A 15,524-nucleotide genomic window follows, 5' to 3' on the forward strand; every position below is an offset into this window, starting at 1 on the left:
GCGAGTCCCACTGGTTTTAAATGTCAAGCCGTCGTGCCCCGTGGTGTTCTTTGTCTGAGCCGCTCTCGGATCAGATCTGCGGACCGTCGTCGAGAATGGTGCGTCTGCCATCTGCAGGCCGGCGAGGGGGAAGCAGCCGTACAGCGGGTCACTGAGGAGAACCCTGCTGCATGCCGGTTGTTGTTCCCCCTGCAGCTGCACGGTGGATGTGGAAACCCCTGCTTTAAACCCAATCAATCACTGGGATCCGGCTAAAAACCGCTGGAATATTCCCGGTAATGGAACAGCAGGTATTCCTATTGTGCATTATTTTTATTCTCTCCATTCCTGGATCGCTTCGTCTCAGGCCTATCTTTATGGATCCATTACCACACATATTGCACAATTAATTATCAGTTATTTCTCATTATATTATAAATGGCAATTTCATTATTCTAGTGTAAAACCTGCACGCTCTCTGCTTTTAAAGTGTTCAATAACTTCCCTTTGTTGTGTTAAGTTAGTGGGAGCTTTATAGTGGGGCGTACAGGAAGTGAGTGGGAGATGAATTTGTGTGATTTCATAAGATACAGGGAGGTGGGGGGGGGGGTTGCCCTCTTCCACTGTTCCCCTACAACCAGGAAGTACCAGACCAACGTGTGAAGTCATGCGTGAGCCCCGCTGGACTGATCATCTGTCATTCCACAGCCATCTGGGTGAGACCTCAGGCCTGTTCACGTCTTCAAGCAACAGAATGACATCAATATAACAACCCCCTTCTTCTTCTTCCTCCTCCTCCTCCTCTTCCTTTCCTTCACTTGATCCATCTGCCATCACCTGTAAAGCAAACTCCACTGCACTGATAGCTCGTATGAATTGGAGGTAATATTACACCTCGTGTGTGTGATGTCTGCACAGCCTCTAGTTCACCACTGATGTCGGTATTAGCCAATAATAATACAGTATGTGGAGCAGCATAATACAAAACAAAACCAAGCCTCCGTGTATCTGAAATCAGCTAAGTGCCACATAGTCAAAAGATCCAATCTCCAAATCTGGCCTATCTAGCCATTGGCTTATGCAACTAATTAACTTCACACACCAAAATTTGAATTTAAATTAACAATTGCGAGATATCATCAGGGGACACAAAGCACCCCACGAAGAAGTTTATGATGAAAAAAAGATGAGTATTAGAGAAGGCAATCGGTGAAGTAAGGAGGGCTTTTAGATGAGGGGATATCTCCAATTACAATCCACCGTACACTTGTCAGCAGTAATGAAATGTTTGCTGAGAGGTTGCTATTTGTGGCTGCTAGATTGGACGATGCTGCTCCACTGCCCCCACTAACAATTATATTCCACGCATAAATTTCCCTACCATCTCTTCTATTGTGTGAACTGTCGGCCAGATGTACCTACAACTGTCCAAGGAGCCGCAGAATAATGGAACGCTGTCGTGTACAGTAGGTGCGACATTCTCCTCCGGCAGTGGAAATGCACAATGTATCTCAGGAGCCACAGAATAATAATAATAATAAAAAAAAAACTTCTGCTTCTTTTATTGTTTTTAAAGAATTACATAATGCATTAATCACAGTAAAGACAAACCGGCTTTCCCCGCATGTCATAATTGTGCAAGCTTACAATTAAATGTAAAATTAGATGTAAGATGTAAAACTCTTTTCTCTCTCTCTCTCTCTCTCTCTGCTCAGACTTTAAACTCAATTGCACAGGGAGCAGAGCAGTAAAGCTTTGAGGAACGGACAACTCTTTAGTCGGTTTACTTGACACCACCGTGCAGTGGTTTGCATACAGTCGGAGCTAAAAACGCAGCCGCTCTCGCAGTCGTGTGTGTTTTTTTTTATGGAAATGACGCGGCGTTCTGATCAGTGCTTCGCCGGGGTCACGTGTGGCCACTGTGACCTGCTATCTGAGGAGACGCTGAAACATAAGCCAGGTCCAAATAATTTCATCAGATTTGTGCAGTATGTATTTCCAATTAAAGTGACATCACATAAACCTAATTAGTATAGATGCAACCTGCAACCTGATTTTCCAGTGCATGGTTTTCTCATCAAATTGATTACACAGACCCGGCGAGGAAGTATACTGCGCAGACACATACAAATCTGGCTACGGTAGACGGATATGAAAATGCATTTGTGATGTCGCCCCATAAATGTGGACGCTCATCAGCTTGAAAGAGTAACAGTCAGGTGCTTAACTTAGCTACTCAGATATTATTTAAATCACAATGTGTTTATGTGAAATGACGGTAAAAGGCCAGAAGTTACTGACATTTCAGATAAATGCACTGCTCCCTGTCAATTTGCTCAGGAAAACACATCAGTTTTGTGCAAAATAAATCATCGAGTTCTGATATGCAGGTATCACAGACACAAAGAGAAGCTTTGCATCCTCTTGCAGGTTCAATTACTGGCCTGTGGCAGATACTAATCCTATTCTACTGTTCATCATGATTGAGAATGTACAGACCATACAATGACTTCATGCAAGAGGAGGCAGAGGGTCAAGCAGTCACACGATCGTCTCACCACACACACACACACACACACACACACACACACTCGACTAGATAAAAACCACACTCACGTACTACACCAACCACTTTAGCATAAACTGCAAGTCAGTAACAAGTCAATAGTGTTGATTATTTGCTCTTCTATCCTACTGTGTAATGTGCTGTCGGGTCGTTTACCGTGAAAAGTCATGGAAAAAAAACTATAATACACGTGGCACGTCTGTGCACAAAAATGAAGCAGAGGATTTCAAGAGAAGAGGAGTTTTAGTCATTTCTGGATAATTAAAGACATGCTTGTACTATAATTGGAAAGATACAATGACACTGGGATATCACAGCACGCCAAATTGGGAGAAAAAAGAAAGAAAGAAAAGAAGCATAAGTGCACATAAACACGAGTCCCTTTCTTGAACTTAAGAGGAGGTAGAGAGCTAATATCCAATAGTTCACTAGTCTGCCCATGAGGACACATGTGGCATCTCAGGTATAAGGTTACAAACTAAAATGTCTTTGTTCGCTAACAAAGGCTTGTGTTAATTAAGGGTGATGTGACCACAACAGGCATCACAGCAGCTCTATATCCAACTTTTCCTACCATCCCCTCACTGTTTTTTTTGTTTATTTTTTAACCAGTGCAAAATTGATCCAGTACTCTGTTGTCAACCAATGCAGGACAGTTATACTGTGTACAGACTGATATCAGGCTCATTGGTTTCAACTCTGAGGTAGGATCTAGAATAGCAAAGGGGACATTTGTTCAAACTCAAGTGCATTAAAGGGACTGAGCCATGACAATCAGTGATGTGGCGATGCGCGGTTGGCCCACTGGAGTGTGTGTGTGTGTGTGTGGGGGGGGAGGGTAGGGGTGGGGGGATAATGCCTATGCTGGGTTTTAAAAAAAAAAAGAAAAAAAGAAGTCAAAAATAACTACCTGTACAGAGCGCCCCACATCAAAGGCACTATTTTCAATATTTCCAAAAATGCCACCGCTACTCTGTGCATGAGTCGACCCTGTATCATAACCGCCCAGCATCCCCACCTACGGGCTTCTCATCGCTAAGGTGCCTTCCTAACTCAAGCTTTTTTCTAGCAAGTTTATACCACTTGCCACAGACATCTTGAATGGGCATGATATGCCTTTGCATTTTTTTTTTTCCTTAAATGAGATAAACAAAGCATTAAATAGAATTACAGAAATAAATACATTTTATTTCATATAAATATGTGGGCCCTTATGTCCAAATCGTCACTGACACACTGGTTTTTGGGAATAAGATGAAGTAAACAATTCATGAAATAAGCTGCCCTACTTTTTGATACACTAACCTTATGAGTGCTATGGTTGTTGTGAATTGATCTCAGTGTTTATGAGTCACTAAATCCCATCAGTAACTATCACGCACTGTAAATCCCCACGTTACAATGCACTTAATTAAACATTATATTGTAATTTAATAGGAAGCCCTTCCCTCTCACTCGGATGGGGGGGGTTTAAAAAGATCAGTGATCACATCAAGGAAGTCTGGTCCCTTTATATAGGATTATCTTTTAGGTTGATTTAATGTCATAATGGTAATGGTAATTGTGTATATATATATACAATTCCTAATACAGACCCCAAAAGTGAAATATGATTAAAGAGACAAAAAGATAAGGAAAAATCCAAATCAGGTTCAAAGTTAACATTTTGCCAATTTTTCCCCCAAGGCCGTTTTTTTTTTTTTCCCCACCACGGCTTAAAACCTGGATTTGTCCACATACGTACAGTAATATATATTTTGTAATCTCTCAACGTCTCTGGCTATGTACAAGCTATACAAATAAAGAGCAGGCTGAGGGCCAGGTTTTATAAGCTGTGCAGAGGGAGCAGTTGGTTGGGAAGTCTCCCAGTCTCCCGGCTCCTTCCCCCGCAGTCTGCCCATACAGGTGGCTGTTCTGCTTCACTTGCGATCGTCGATGGTCTTAATGAATTCCAGCGCCGCGGTGAACTGCATCCACCAATAGCACTCCTCCCCACTCAGCCGGCTGGCATAGAAATTATTGATGTACTGAACGGTGGACAGCAGGCAGGGCGGGTTTGCCTGGAGGGGAGGAGATGTGGGGATGGGCCCACATTAGTCGCTGAAGGAACCTCACGCAACGCCATACAGATTACAATCATAAATATGTAAAATATATCCACTCAGGTGAGCAGATAGTAGCCTTTATGGAGCCCTGCAGTTACAGTACAGTCATTTGGGTGATTATTCCTACTAGTTATTTCTAAAAAGTCAATAAGTGATCAATACAGATGGTAAAAATCCTTCCAAATTGAAGAGCTTGTTTAAAAATACAGCTTAGTGCTCAAAGTGTGGAAGGATGAAGTAAGAGCAGACTTACCCTTATGAGGACAAAGACAAGTACAGGGACAAAGTCGTCCGCTCCAGGGACAGAGTCTTCATTGGCCAGACTGAGGAGATTCATGATGGTGGAGCACATGCGCAGAATGCACTGGACTTTGTCTCGTGGAGTCTTGTATGCATTGATGGTCCTGATCTCAGACTGAGCAGAGGGCCATGGCGCCTCCTTCAGGTAAACCTGCAACCAGGGGGAAAAAAAAAACTCATCAAGTCTCTTCCATCTCCATAAATGCATGGAAGTAATGGAAAAAAGTGTCACGAAGAAGATACCTCTGGGACTTGAAGAGCTTTATGATTAGCCGTCACAACTTTTGAGAGCCGCTGGATGTGTTCATGGAAGAGCCTGCGTGAGACAAAACAACTCAGTACACGACAACAGACAGGCACATTCTGTCCAAGCCAACAGTGCACAGTTAGGGTAACATATCCATCTAAATAGTAAGCCCTCCATTTGAATTTACCTTCCTTTGTGTGGCATGTTAGCAGCTTTCATAGCATTCATGGTTTAACATCATACTTACTCTGTATACTACACATACAGGCTTCGGTGAACATTATGACAATTACATTTTGTAAAACATTGTTTTCAGTCATAGAAAACTGTACTGTCACAGCATATTCTGAATGTGTGACATAATTTCAAATTATTGTAACAAATACATTATGGGGGTAAAACTCTTACTTCTATATATTTAGAGCAAAATAGTGCATGAGTAGAACACAAAAAGGAACAGACATTTCAGACCACAGTCTATCAACACACCCAATTAAACACCCTTGCTTTTGTAGGTGCAGTATCAAAGTCTATTCACTATTCTGATTGATGTTACTTTCAGTCCTGGAGGCCAGAGCAAAGCACTGCTGCCCCCCAAAATTTCCAAGGTTGTAAATCTTCATAAAACAACTAAATAAAATGGAATACTGCCTGTTGGGACTGTGTGGCACTGGTGTTGTTCCAGCTACTCACTGGTCTCTGAGAATATCTCCATCCTGGTTGGGGTAGAAGGCCAGTTTGAAGATGCGGTTCATAACGCTGCGCTCGATAGCCATCTGGGCGTCCTGCAGCTGGTCCTCGCTAGCGTACTGCCAAATGGCATCACGGGCCATGGCACCGTACAAGTAGCGCAGAAAATCCTCCACTGCTGCTGTCTTGTCATCCGATGCTGTGCACCCCTGGAACGCTGGAAGGGAAGCAGGGAAACCAACAGATGTAACACCGGCACAGGACATAGCTGCAACCTCTACTGTGCAACAACAGGATTGTTTTTAAGCGAGTCAAGTTGAGCTTGAAAGTAATGTTGTGTAAAGACTCATATGAAATACATGGAAATAAATTCAGATGTTTAATATGGAAAAATGAATACATCTCTACCAAACCCATGTCAGATAATTGCATGTTATCTGATATTTAATAGTCTAGCTTGGTGGAACAACAATCCTCCATCATATCTGTGACATATTGTAAGGGTCACCACCACCTGTGTTCTTCACGTATTTGGGGAGTGATAAAGTTTTGATCGGGCCCAAAAAAAAAGTCTGTGTGAGCCTGAACCATGGACAGTTTTTTAGGCCCGACCCAAATTTCTAGTGAAAAAAAAATTAAATATCTGTTATCTACCTAATTACAAGCTAAAGTAAACTTACAAATTATGAAAACTAATAACTAACAAATCCCCTCATTAATTACATTATTAATCAAATATTTTTTAAAAACAAATTCTAATTCTGTCTGAGCCCAACCCATGGCAGCAGTTTTGGGCCCGAACCCAGCCAGGTCAGGCAGTAAATTAAAGCTATACTTGGGAAAAGAATCGTAAATCATGCATAATTTGCCAAAAGTGGCAGAAAATAGAACGGCAGGAAGGCTGGCATTCACGGTTACAATGAATGTGAAAATGTAGAGATACCTTTAATGAAGTCAAGCATCTTGGACTCCATGTGTTCAAGGAGGAGCCGGACGCAGACAGTGGTGAAGTAGCGGTTGGCCACCTCCTTGTCTCTCAGCACCCTCTGGAGGAGCCTCTCCAGATGAGCCTGAGAGGTCTGCAGGCCCTGACGACATCTCGTTAGATAAGCTATGTACGGAGCCCGCTTTCTAAAAGGAAACACACACACATACATTGGTACTATTATTGCCACAGTACTGCTGCCTACATCTCTGTAGTTGCCTAAAACAGCATTATGCACTGAACAAACAAAATGAAAGACCCATGGGTCTATGTATGCTTGCGCCGTCTCTCCAGGCCTCCACAGCTACCTGTAATCCTCCGCAATGGCAGCAAGCAGCTTCCTGCAGGTGCGTGCGTCGAAGCGGCTGACACAGCGCGTGGTCTCCTGGATCTGGGCCATCTGGTTCTTATCCTGAAGGTTGATGGCCTCTGCTAGCTGGATCTTCAGGAAGCAGACGATCTCATTGTCTGAGAGAGAGGACGATAGGGAGACAGCATTAGACAACGCCGCTCACAAAGGAGCGGCTGCTTGCTGTAATCTGATCAACCTGCTGCCTTCACATGACAGTGTGACTGATGGCCACAAAGATGGAGTCTTATGGTTTTACTGTTGACTATTTCACAGGATGTCACTTGATTCTGCCTGCGATTGTCCCGCTTCAGGATGTGAAGGTGACATCCTGCAGAATTGCTGTGAAGAAAGCTTAAGGAGGTCTGTCTTTATTTTGTGCAGCATCTGAATACTCTCTGATAAAATGCTGTACCAATATGAATCTATGTGGTATGATGGTGTAATAGTGTGATATTTTACTGACACCATATGGGAATTCACTTTTAACATCCCCCACTCTTCCAACCTTGCCCCAAACCTTGGAAGGCGAGTCAGAAGGTGAAGGTGGTGGTACAGATTTGGCGTCTTGCTTAAGGACACTTTCAGCAGGTTGGATGCTTGCCAACATTAAGAGCTTGTACCCTGCTCCCTATGGAGAGCTGTGACAAAGATACCTAAAGTCTAGCAGATAGTAGCAAGTTCTATTTAATACACTGTCTAACTCTAAACATGTTTTAAATGAATTGTGCTTAATGATCAGTTATGACCAATTATTTGTCTCCACAGGAGCACTAACAACTGTCCACCAATTGAAGCGATTTATATATACCAATTGATAGCCTTAAATCTCCCCTCTTTTTGGAAAAGAGAAAGCAAAAGCAGCTGTAATACTTCAGTTCCAGTGTAGAAGGAGTCAAAGAGCAGGCTATTATGAATTCAAGCACTAATATAGGATTCATTTTAGCATAGATGATCTAGGGATGCCTACCTTCAGAGTCCAAGTGGTCAGGCAGCCCATTTCGTGTGGTTGTAGGAGCCATGATGGGCAGAGCCACTGAGTCTGCAGAGCACAACGCCAACCTCAGCTTCTTCTTTGCATCACTGGAAGACACAAATAAAAAAAAATATCCGCTAAGAAAACTAGAAAGTGTTGAGCGATTGCTTGTGAATTGGGTTTTGTGTTTTTCTGCAGAATTCGGACCTGAAGGAGAACTTGGAGTCATGCTGCCGCGCTGTCTGGCTGGCCGAGTCCAGAAGGTCGTCTGTGGAAATGTTCTGCAGAGTGTCTTCTCTAGGAGAGTCATGCACGCTGTCCTCAACACAAAGATCTGTTGACGTATATAGAAACAGGCAAATTACTCACTTTATCTACTGCAAGTGTGTCTAATAGCGATATATACTCAAGAGTGTTGTTTTCCTGACCTCCTGTACCATCATAAGACGCTCCACCTGTGGCGCCGTCACTAGGGCTGGTCCTCTTGATGTTCCTGTACTTGTCCAGGATGTCTTCAGCTGCCTGCGCTTGAGAGCTTTGTCTGGGCAATGGGTCATCTGATAAACCCAACAACACACAAGAAGCATTAAAATGCAACCCACCATAATAGATACGTTGTTTAGTATGCGTTTAGCAACACTAGGAGTGTAATTAAACCAAACCAGGACAGACCTTGTGGGATACGCTCCTGGGCAACGTCGTCTTTCTCCTGCTTGTCCCTTTTCCGAAATGGTATCGGAGCTGTAGAGGAGAGACAGGTGATTGGTGGGCTGACAGCACCTTCACCATGACTGGATGACAAGCTGATCATGAGTCACCTGCTGACAGCCACTGACAGCTAAATCTTTGGTATTTTTTCATGATTTTGGTTTCTAAAAATATAGGATGTATATGCTCATACAGCACCAAAAAAAGTCTTGTGTAGAACTTTACTAAGAAAAAAGCAAAGGCATACGAAAATGGTGAATTAAACAATTGGTTCATACAAGAATATCACCGTAACTCAATATAAAAAGTCCAGTTGATGTAGATGTAAATAAGTTTAATGATGCTTATCCTATTAACACGAAGGTGCAAACAGGACAAACAAGAGACACAGATTCTACAATTTGAACACACACACACCACACAGACACAGACACACACACACACACACACACACACAGGAAACACTGGGTGGGGTAACTACATTGATATTCTGTATTCTCCAGGGAGTAAAATGGTAACATACTATAGCAAAATTAAAATAAAAGGGTGCTAAAACGGATGCATGGATGAGGAGTGTGGGCGTAAGAACATGTCACGTCACAGCTCTACAGCTCTAAGGCGACATATACAAAGCAGCATGGGCACGCAGCCGCTGGGCTCCAGCAGTAAAGCTAGCTCAATGACGACAGCGAGAAGCGTTACCTGGGACATCACTCTCAGCCGTCCAATACAGCACTGTGAGGGACACAACAGACAGGGTTGGCCTTTCACACACAGGCTGCCGCTCTGCCGGACTACTGACTGTGCGTCACCATGCAGAGCAACAGGACAAACACAATGGACTCTACAGAGACTTGGCGGGAGATTGGTGGTCTGGGCTTGGTACTTTCCCCACGTACACACAGTCCTCCATTTTATGTATATCAATTTAATGTTTACTTAAGAAACATCATTATCTCAAAGAGTAATAAGCAGTCATTCTGTGTGGGCACAGCTCATTATTTCCCAGACAGAAGTATGAGAGATGGTTGTAGAGTAGAACTGCAACAAGAGATGTGTCATCTATCAGTGCTGATGACAGAAAGGTCTATCTAATGACCATTAGCCGCTGGCTGACAGCACTGCTGGGAGGGCTACAGCCATACAATCTACACAGCTAAAGCTCCTCTGATGACTGATTAGCTTTGAAATGTCTATATAAATCTGCAGCCAGTGAGACGTGAGAGAAAAGGGACCGGACACGTCTCTGGAGTAACTTCAAACAACAAGAAACATAATTTTCCAACTGGAGCATCAGCAATGGAGTGGACAACATGGATCATCATTCTCTTTCTCACATTATAAATTGGTTTTCGCTCTGCTCTTTAAAGTGTGATATTTCCTGTCAGTTGTGATTAAGAGAACTTTTTTTTTCTGCAACAAAAAAATAAAGGAGCGCTGCAATCAAACAGATCACTTTTAAATGTGTAAAAGGTCATTTTTCAGTTTAGGAAAGAGGACATGCTTAAAACGACCAAGTGTTTTGTTTCCTTACCTTTGGGAATGGCAGACACAAAACGTTTCTTCCACCATGGTCTGTTGCGATCAGACTTCTCATCGTCACTGTCTTTCCTGTCCTCAGCCTTTGGATGGAAATGACCAAGATACACTTACACACACTACACTAGCGGGCAGATTATTAAACACAACACCATGAACTTACTTTAAAAGCTGTTTCTCAGCAGCATTAATGAAAAGACAAGCGTCTCAGGCAATAACTAAGAGCGCTGCTGTAGCTGATTACCTCTCCTTTCAGGGAGTCCTTGCTGGGGGATGAGGACGGTCCTAAGGAGAAGGCCCCGGCAGGGTCACGCTCTTCAACTGCTACCCGCCGGTTGAGGCCGGGGTCACTTGTGGGCCGACGGCCTGGACACACGATGTCAGAGCTGCGACTACGGACCAGCCTGTCAGGGAAGGAGTGGCGCTGCTTGGTGTGCTCCAGTTCAGCCTGGGCCAGGCAGTGGGGCGTGAAGAGAGAGTGGCGCGTCTCCGGCCCCAGGGCACTGGCTTCGGGGATGGGAGGATCAGGGGGAGGGTGAGGGGGCCTGGCGTAGTGCACTTTAGGCCTCACTATTGTTCCAGTGGAGGAGCCTGAGGTAATAAAACACAGAATATAAAAAGGTGTTGAGTTGAGGGAGCTTTTTGAAAATGGATGATATTTAAACATCCCTGCACACTTTGTGAGCAGCTCACTGCACAGGCTTCACAAATACTTTTTTCCCTAAGTAGATATTGTGTTTAACTGTTTTTAAAGCCTTAAATACACTAATGAAATTCTACAAGTAGGATAACTAACAGGTAGTGTTGCTCTGTATGAAAAATCTCCCTTGTCTCTAAAAAGTAGTCGCTAAACATAACAAAACCAGTGGAAGAAAAACACCTCAAAAGTGGGGGAGCGTGCTAAAGAGAGATGTTGGTGGGAGATGAGCCCTAGGTATAGGTAGGCCACCTGTTCCAAGGGTACACTCTCTCTCCTGAAAAGGTTCCAATGGCAGACTCGTGCCATGAGCACAGTGGGACAAGGGGACAGTGCCAAAGAGCCTGGGGTGAGGTCTCTCAACCTGTCATCCCTTCACCTTGCCACAGACACACAGCCACGACCATTCCTCTCTCACACACAATCTCCACCTGCACTACAAACAAACTGCGCAGGGACAAGGCCCGCTAAGAATAATTTGGGATATTAAATGGGCCAAATGAAATGACATTTCACTTACAAAATGTCCAGTAATTAGGGTAAGGCTTGTGTGAGAGGCACAGGCACTCTTTTGGTTAATTTCACAGAGCTCAAGCTGTTCTGTGAGCCCGCGACATTATGGTAGGGATTTAATGATACTCATTTCTAGCTCTTGATTGGCTGCAGAGCATTCTGGGAGTGCAAATTACCTTCAGCGGAGGAGAGAGGATCGAACATGGCCAGTAAGGAATCGGTCTGTGAGGGTGGAGATGTCAGATGGTGTGCTCCTGTAAAAACACAAGAGGATACAAGACAATTAACTAAATTAACAACTGATGCTGTTACTTAAAAAAAAGTTTATAATGTTAAGTTAAAAAGAGAATAGCTCAGCCTCTTAATGTGACTCCAGAGCCAGGCTAACAAAGAGTATTCAACTATGCACAATGACAACTGTTAAGAACTGAAACGGTGATTTAGTTTGGTGGCAGCAGTGAAGGTGACATGGATTGATAGCTCTGGCTGATGCTGTTTGGACCAGATAGACACTGGACTGATTGCTTAGCTAGCCTAGCGGGGATGTGACACACTCCTACCGTGGCCTGACTCCTCCCCATCTGGACTGGTCACAGAGTCCTTCCCTCCAAAGTCTGAGCTGCACTCTGACCGCAGGTCCTCGATCTTGTTGGGGATGTCTTCCGAGGTCGCACTGATGCCTGCAGCAGGAAAACAACAACACAAAAACAGTTGTGTTGACATTGAGGACAAAAGCAACTCAAAACAGTGAAGTACTTTGGCTTGGCAGCAGTCAAAAAACAGAACCTGCATGTTCAATGTCTCTCAAACAAAAGAGGATATTTTTCTCTTTAGACTATACTGCATGATCTCTCTGAGATGGGAACCCACTGGGAACTCTAAATTGGTAGTGTAAGCTCCCATGGGTTAGGGGAAAGACACAGATAAGAGTGATCATCAGATGCAGACTATCCATCGGCCGGATCCCATGGGACGTTTTCCAGTGAGCTGAGCCAGGAACATCACCGCTGGCTTCCTAATCTAGGATACTACTTCATGCATGTCAACATAGCATGTCCACCTGAGCCCACAGAAAAGACAAGCCGCAATAACCTGTGTCACACAGAAAAATTCACACTGACCCCATTACACTGGTTAACAACCTTCCCAGCAACATGACTGCTCGACACAGAATCAAGGAGGGTGACAAACAAGCAGTTTTTGTCACGTTATTATATATTTAACTAGAATTTAATAATGCACGTGAAGTTTTCAACTTATAGAAGACAAAAGGGAGAACAGGGTCAAAGCCAGACATGCAACTTATTGTTTGAAAGACAAAGTAGACGTAAGGGAGAGGAGGTGAGGAGAGAGTAGGTTAGCTTTATACCTGAGACAACACTGAGGCCTGGTGTGCTGGGTCTCGAGCTGACCTCTCTGACCTCCGTGTCATCTGAGGTACTGCCAACCCCTGAGCAGCTCTCCAGCTCCTGCAGACGCTCCTCCTGTTTCAGGTCCGGGGCTTCTGCGAATGGACCCAAAAGGGGAAAAAAAAGTTAGATAAAAATTCTCTCTTTGGAAAAACAAACATCTGACACCGGAATGTGTACTTTTCTCACTTAAAGTGTGGATGAAGTATAATTTTAAAGAAACTCATAATCCACTGTACAAATGATGGTCATTCTCTCTCTCTCTCTCTCTCTACCACTCCCCTCTGTTATGATTATTGGGAAACACCAAGTGCGCACATATGCATGAAATCAAACAAAGCATATATTATCATGTCTTCTAACTGCCAACCCAAACCATAAAGCTAGTACGGCCAATTCTTTGGCTACCCAATGGAGCTGTTGGGTCGAACCCAGAGGCTCCATACTAACAGCAGTACTCATTTGCATGCTCGTTAGTAATAATGTGTTGGTGAAGTGCTCTTCAGAGTGTAGTTTTCTGCTGCCTAGCCATGAAACAAGCGCTGTACTCGAAGCAAGCCTCCGCTCGTGCTATTACAGAGCAGAACAGGGGCAGCAAACGGAACAAAAAGCAATCAAGACACTCATGCATGTCATTTCTGCACTGCACATATTGAAGTGGTGTACTACTTCAATTAACATAAGGCCCAGGCTTTTCAAAGAAACACTTAACGCGGTTAATAAAACACTCTACTGATTTTCACAAAGCACTGGTTTCCAAAAGGGGGAGTTAAGCACATAATCTCTCATTAATAAAAGGTTTGAACTGTATGTTCAATTTGCAAAAACAGACAAAGAAAGTGCAAACTATGATTTCTAAGATTGCATTCACATTTTGATTGGCAGAGTGGCACAACCGATGTAAACTGATGCAAACTGATGCCCTGTGTGATTATCATCCTAACAATACAAGATATAAACACCAGTCTCAGAGTAATGCAATGTTAAGTCAAGATAAGCCAGATAAAAAACTGAAAGTGTGTAAATCGACTGAGGACAGCTGCTGTCCTCGTGCTTCCCTCCCCACAGCTCCACCACAGGTGCAAACACACCTGGTGGTCCCTCTAAGGAAACCCTGAGCTGCCTTTTACTGGCACAGGCAGATCTGCCCTGAAAGACAGGCAAGTGCACGCAAATATGATGACAGATGCACACACACATTTTTGGTATGGAATGGCGTGCAACCACACCTGGTCTCCCGCCCCACCCCCCTATCTATCGAACAAACATAAATATGCATGCGTACACACATGTGCAGGCACATCTGAGACCGTCACGGAGATTAAGACAATAAGAAAAGCAAAAGAACAGTGAAAGGGTGTCTTCAACAACAGAATGAACCTGGCTCCCTACCTGAGTCACTGGGAAGGACCTCCACGCTCCAGGCCTCGCTTGTGGTCTCTGAGATGGTGGAGCCGTAGGGGTCCAGCAGTACTGAACCCGAGCCAGGAAGACACAGCAAGCTGCCGAGCATGTTCTCTGCTGCTGCCCCTGGGAGCACACAGAGACAGAGAGAGAGAGAGAAAGAGACACAGAGTTAACCTCCTTTCACAGCAAGGACCAGCTTTTTTGTCTGGAAAAGTGTTGGACCAGCAAGGAGTCACCTCTACAGTCACAAAGTCATCTTGAGGGCACCTTTTTGTACTTTACCCAGCCTCTATGTGTTGTTAAGACACAGTGTTGATTCATATTCTGTAATTAGTTCTCATAAATTATTCAGATCTTTTATATGAGCAACATGCAAACTTGAGATTGCTGCTACAGAAATTATGCCTTTGGTAAAAGTCTCATACATGTCCATATTTAATGCTCCATCCCACAACATATCACATTTAGATGATACTAGGGCTGCAACTAAGACTAAGAAATTAATAATTTTGTCTATGATAATGATTAAAAAAAGGCATGTATATTGGTGAGTATTTGGTGATAGAATATGTATCACAATGTAGGGGTTATGATTTAATATATTGTGATACTTTGTGATTAAAAAAAAAATCTAATTTTAGGAAAACTCATGGTACATAAAGAACACACCACCATATGCATGAAATTTGAAATGAAAGTTTACTTCTCACTACAGTGAGATCTGCATTTATGTAGTCCCTGCAGCAACATGGGTCTATTTTCATCAGTTTACATTTACAACACTGCTATCTTGCAGTTGGGGGTTTAAATACAGAAATCAATGGCGTTTTTGAGAATCCATACAATATCACAGTTATCGCGGTACAATTGTTACTCTCTGACAGCCCAAAGTGAAATCTTCAAATTGCTACACAGCTCAAAACCCAAAAGATATTCTATTTACAATTTAAAAACAGAGAAAAGTAGCAAATGCTTACATTTGAAAGCTGAAACTAGAAAATGTCTGGCATTTTTGCTTGATGAATGACTGAAATTATTAATCTATAATGAATTC

The 15,524-nt window shown here is 43.4% G+C and overlaps 1 protein-coding gene across 1 annotated transcript in view; it reads right to left on the reverse strand.

The window, feature by feature from the left end:
• Positions 1-1,517: 1,517 nt before the first annotated feature.
• gapvd1 (GTPase activating protein and VPS9 domains 1) overlaps positions 1,518-15,524 on the reverse strand; it is a 30,047-nt gene continuing 16,040 nt past the window's right edge. The window contains 16 exon segments of the mRNA XM_051422014.1: positions 1,518-4,605; positions 4,904-5,101; positions 5,194-5,266; positions 5,891-6,104; positions 6,831-7,018; positions 7,181-7,340; positions 8,192-8,304; positions 8,405-8,531; positions 8,626-8,754; positions 8,870-8,938; positions 10,440-10,527; positions 10,689-11,035; positions 11,831-11,908; positions 12,215-12,334; positions 13,024-13,158; positions 14,456-14,593. Of these exon segments, the coding sequence (XP_051277974.1) occupies positions 4,465-4,605; positions 4,904-5,101; positions 5,194-5,266; positions 5,891-6,104; positions 6,831-7,018; positions 7,181-7,340; positions 8,192-8,304; positions 8,405-8,531; positions 8,626-8,754; positions 8,870-8,938; positions 10,440-10,527; positions 10,689-11,035; positions 11,831-11,908; positions 12,215-12,334; positions 13,024-13,158; positions 14,456-14,593 (2,318 nt within the window). The 3' untranslated portion in view covers positions 1,518-4,464.

Source organism: Dicentrarchus labrax, unplaced genomic scaffold (genome assembly GCF_905237075.1).
Source record: "Dicentrarchus labrax unplaced genomic scaffold, dlabrax2021, whole genome shotgun sequence".
In the NCBI taxonomy this organism is placed as follows: Eukaryota; Metazoa; Chordata; class Actinopteri; family Moronidae; genus Dicentrarchus; species Dicentrarchus labrax.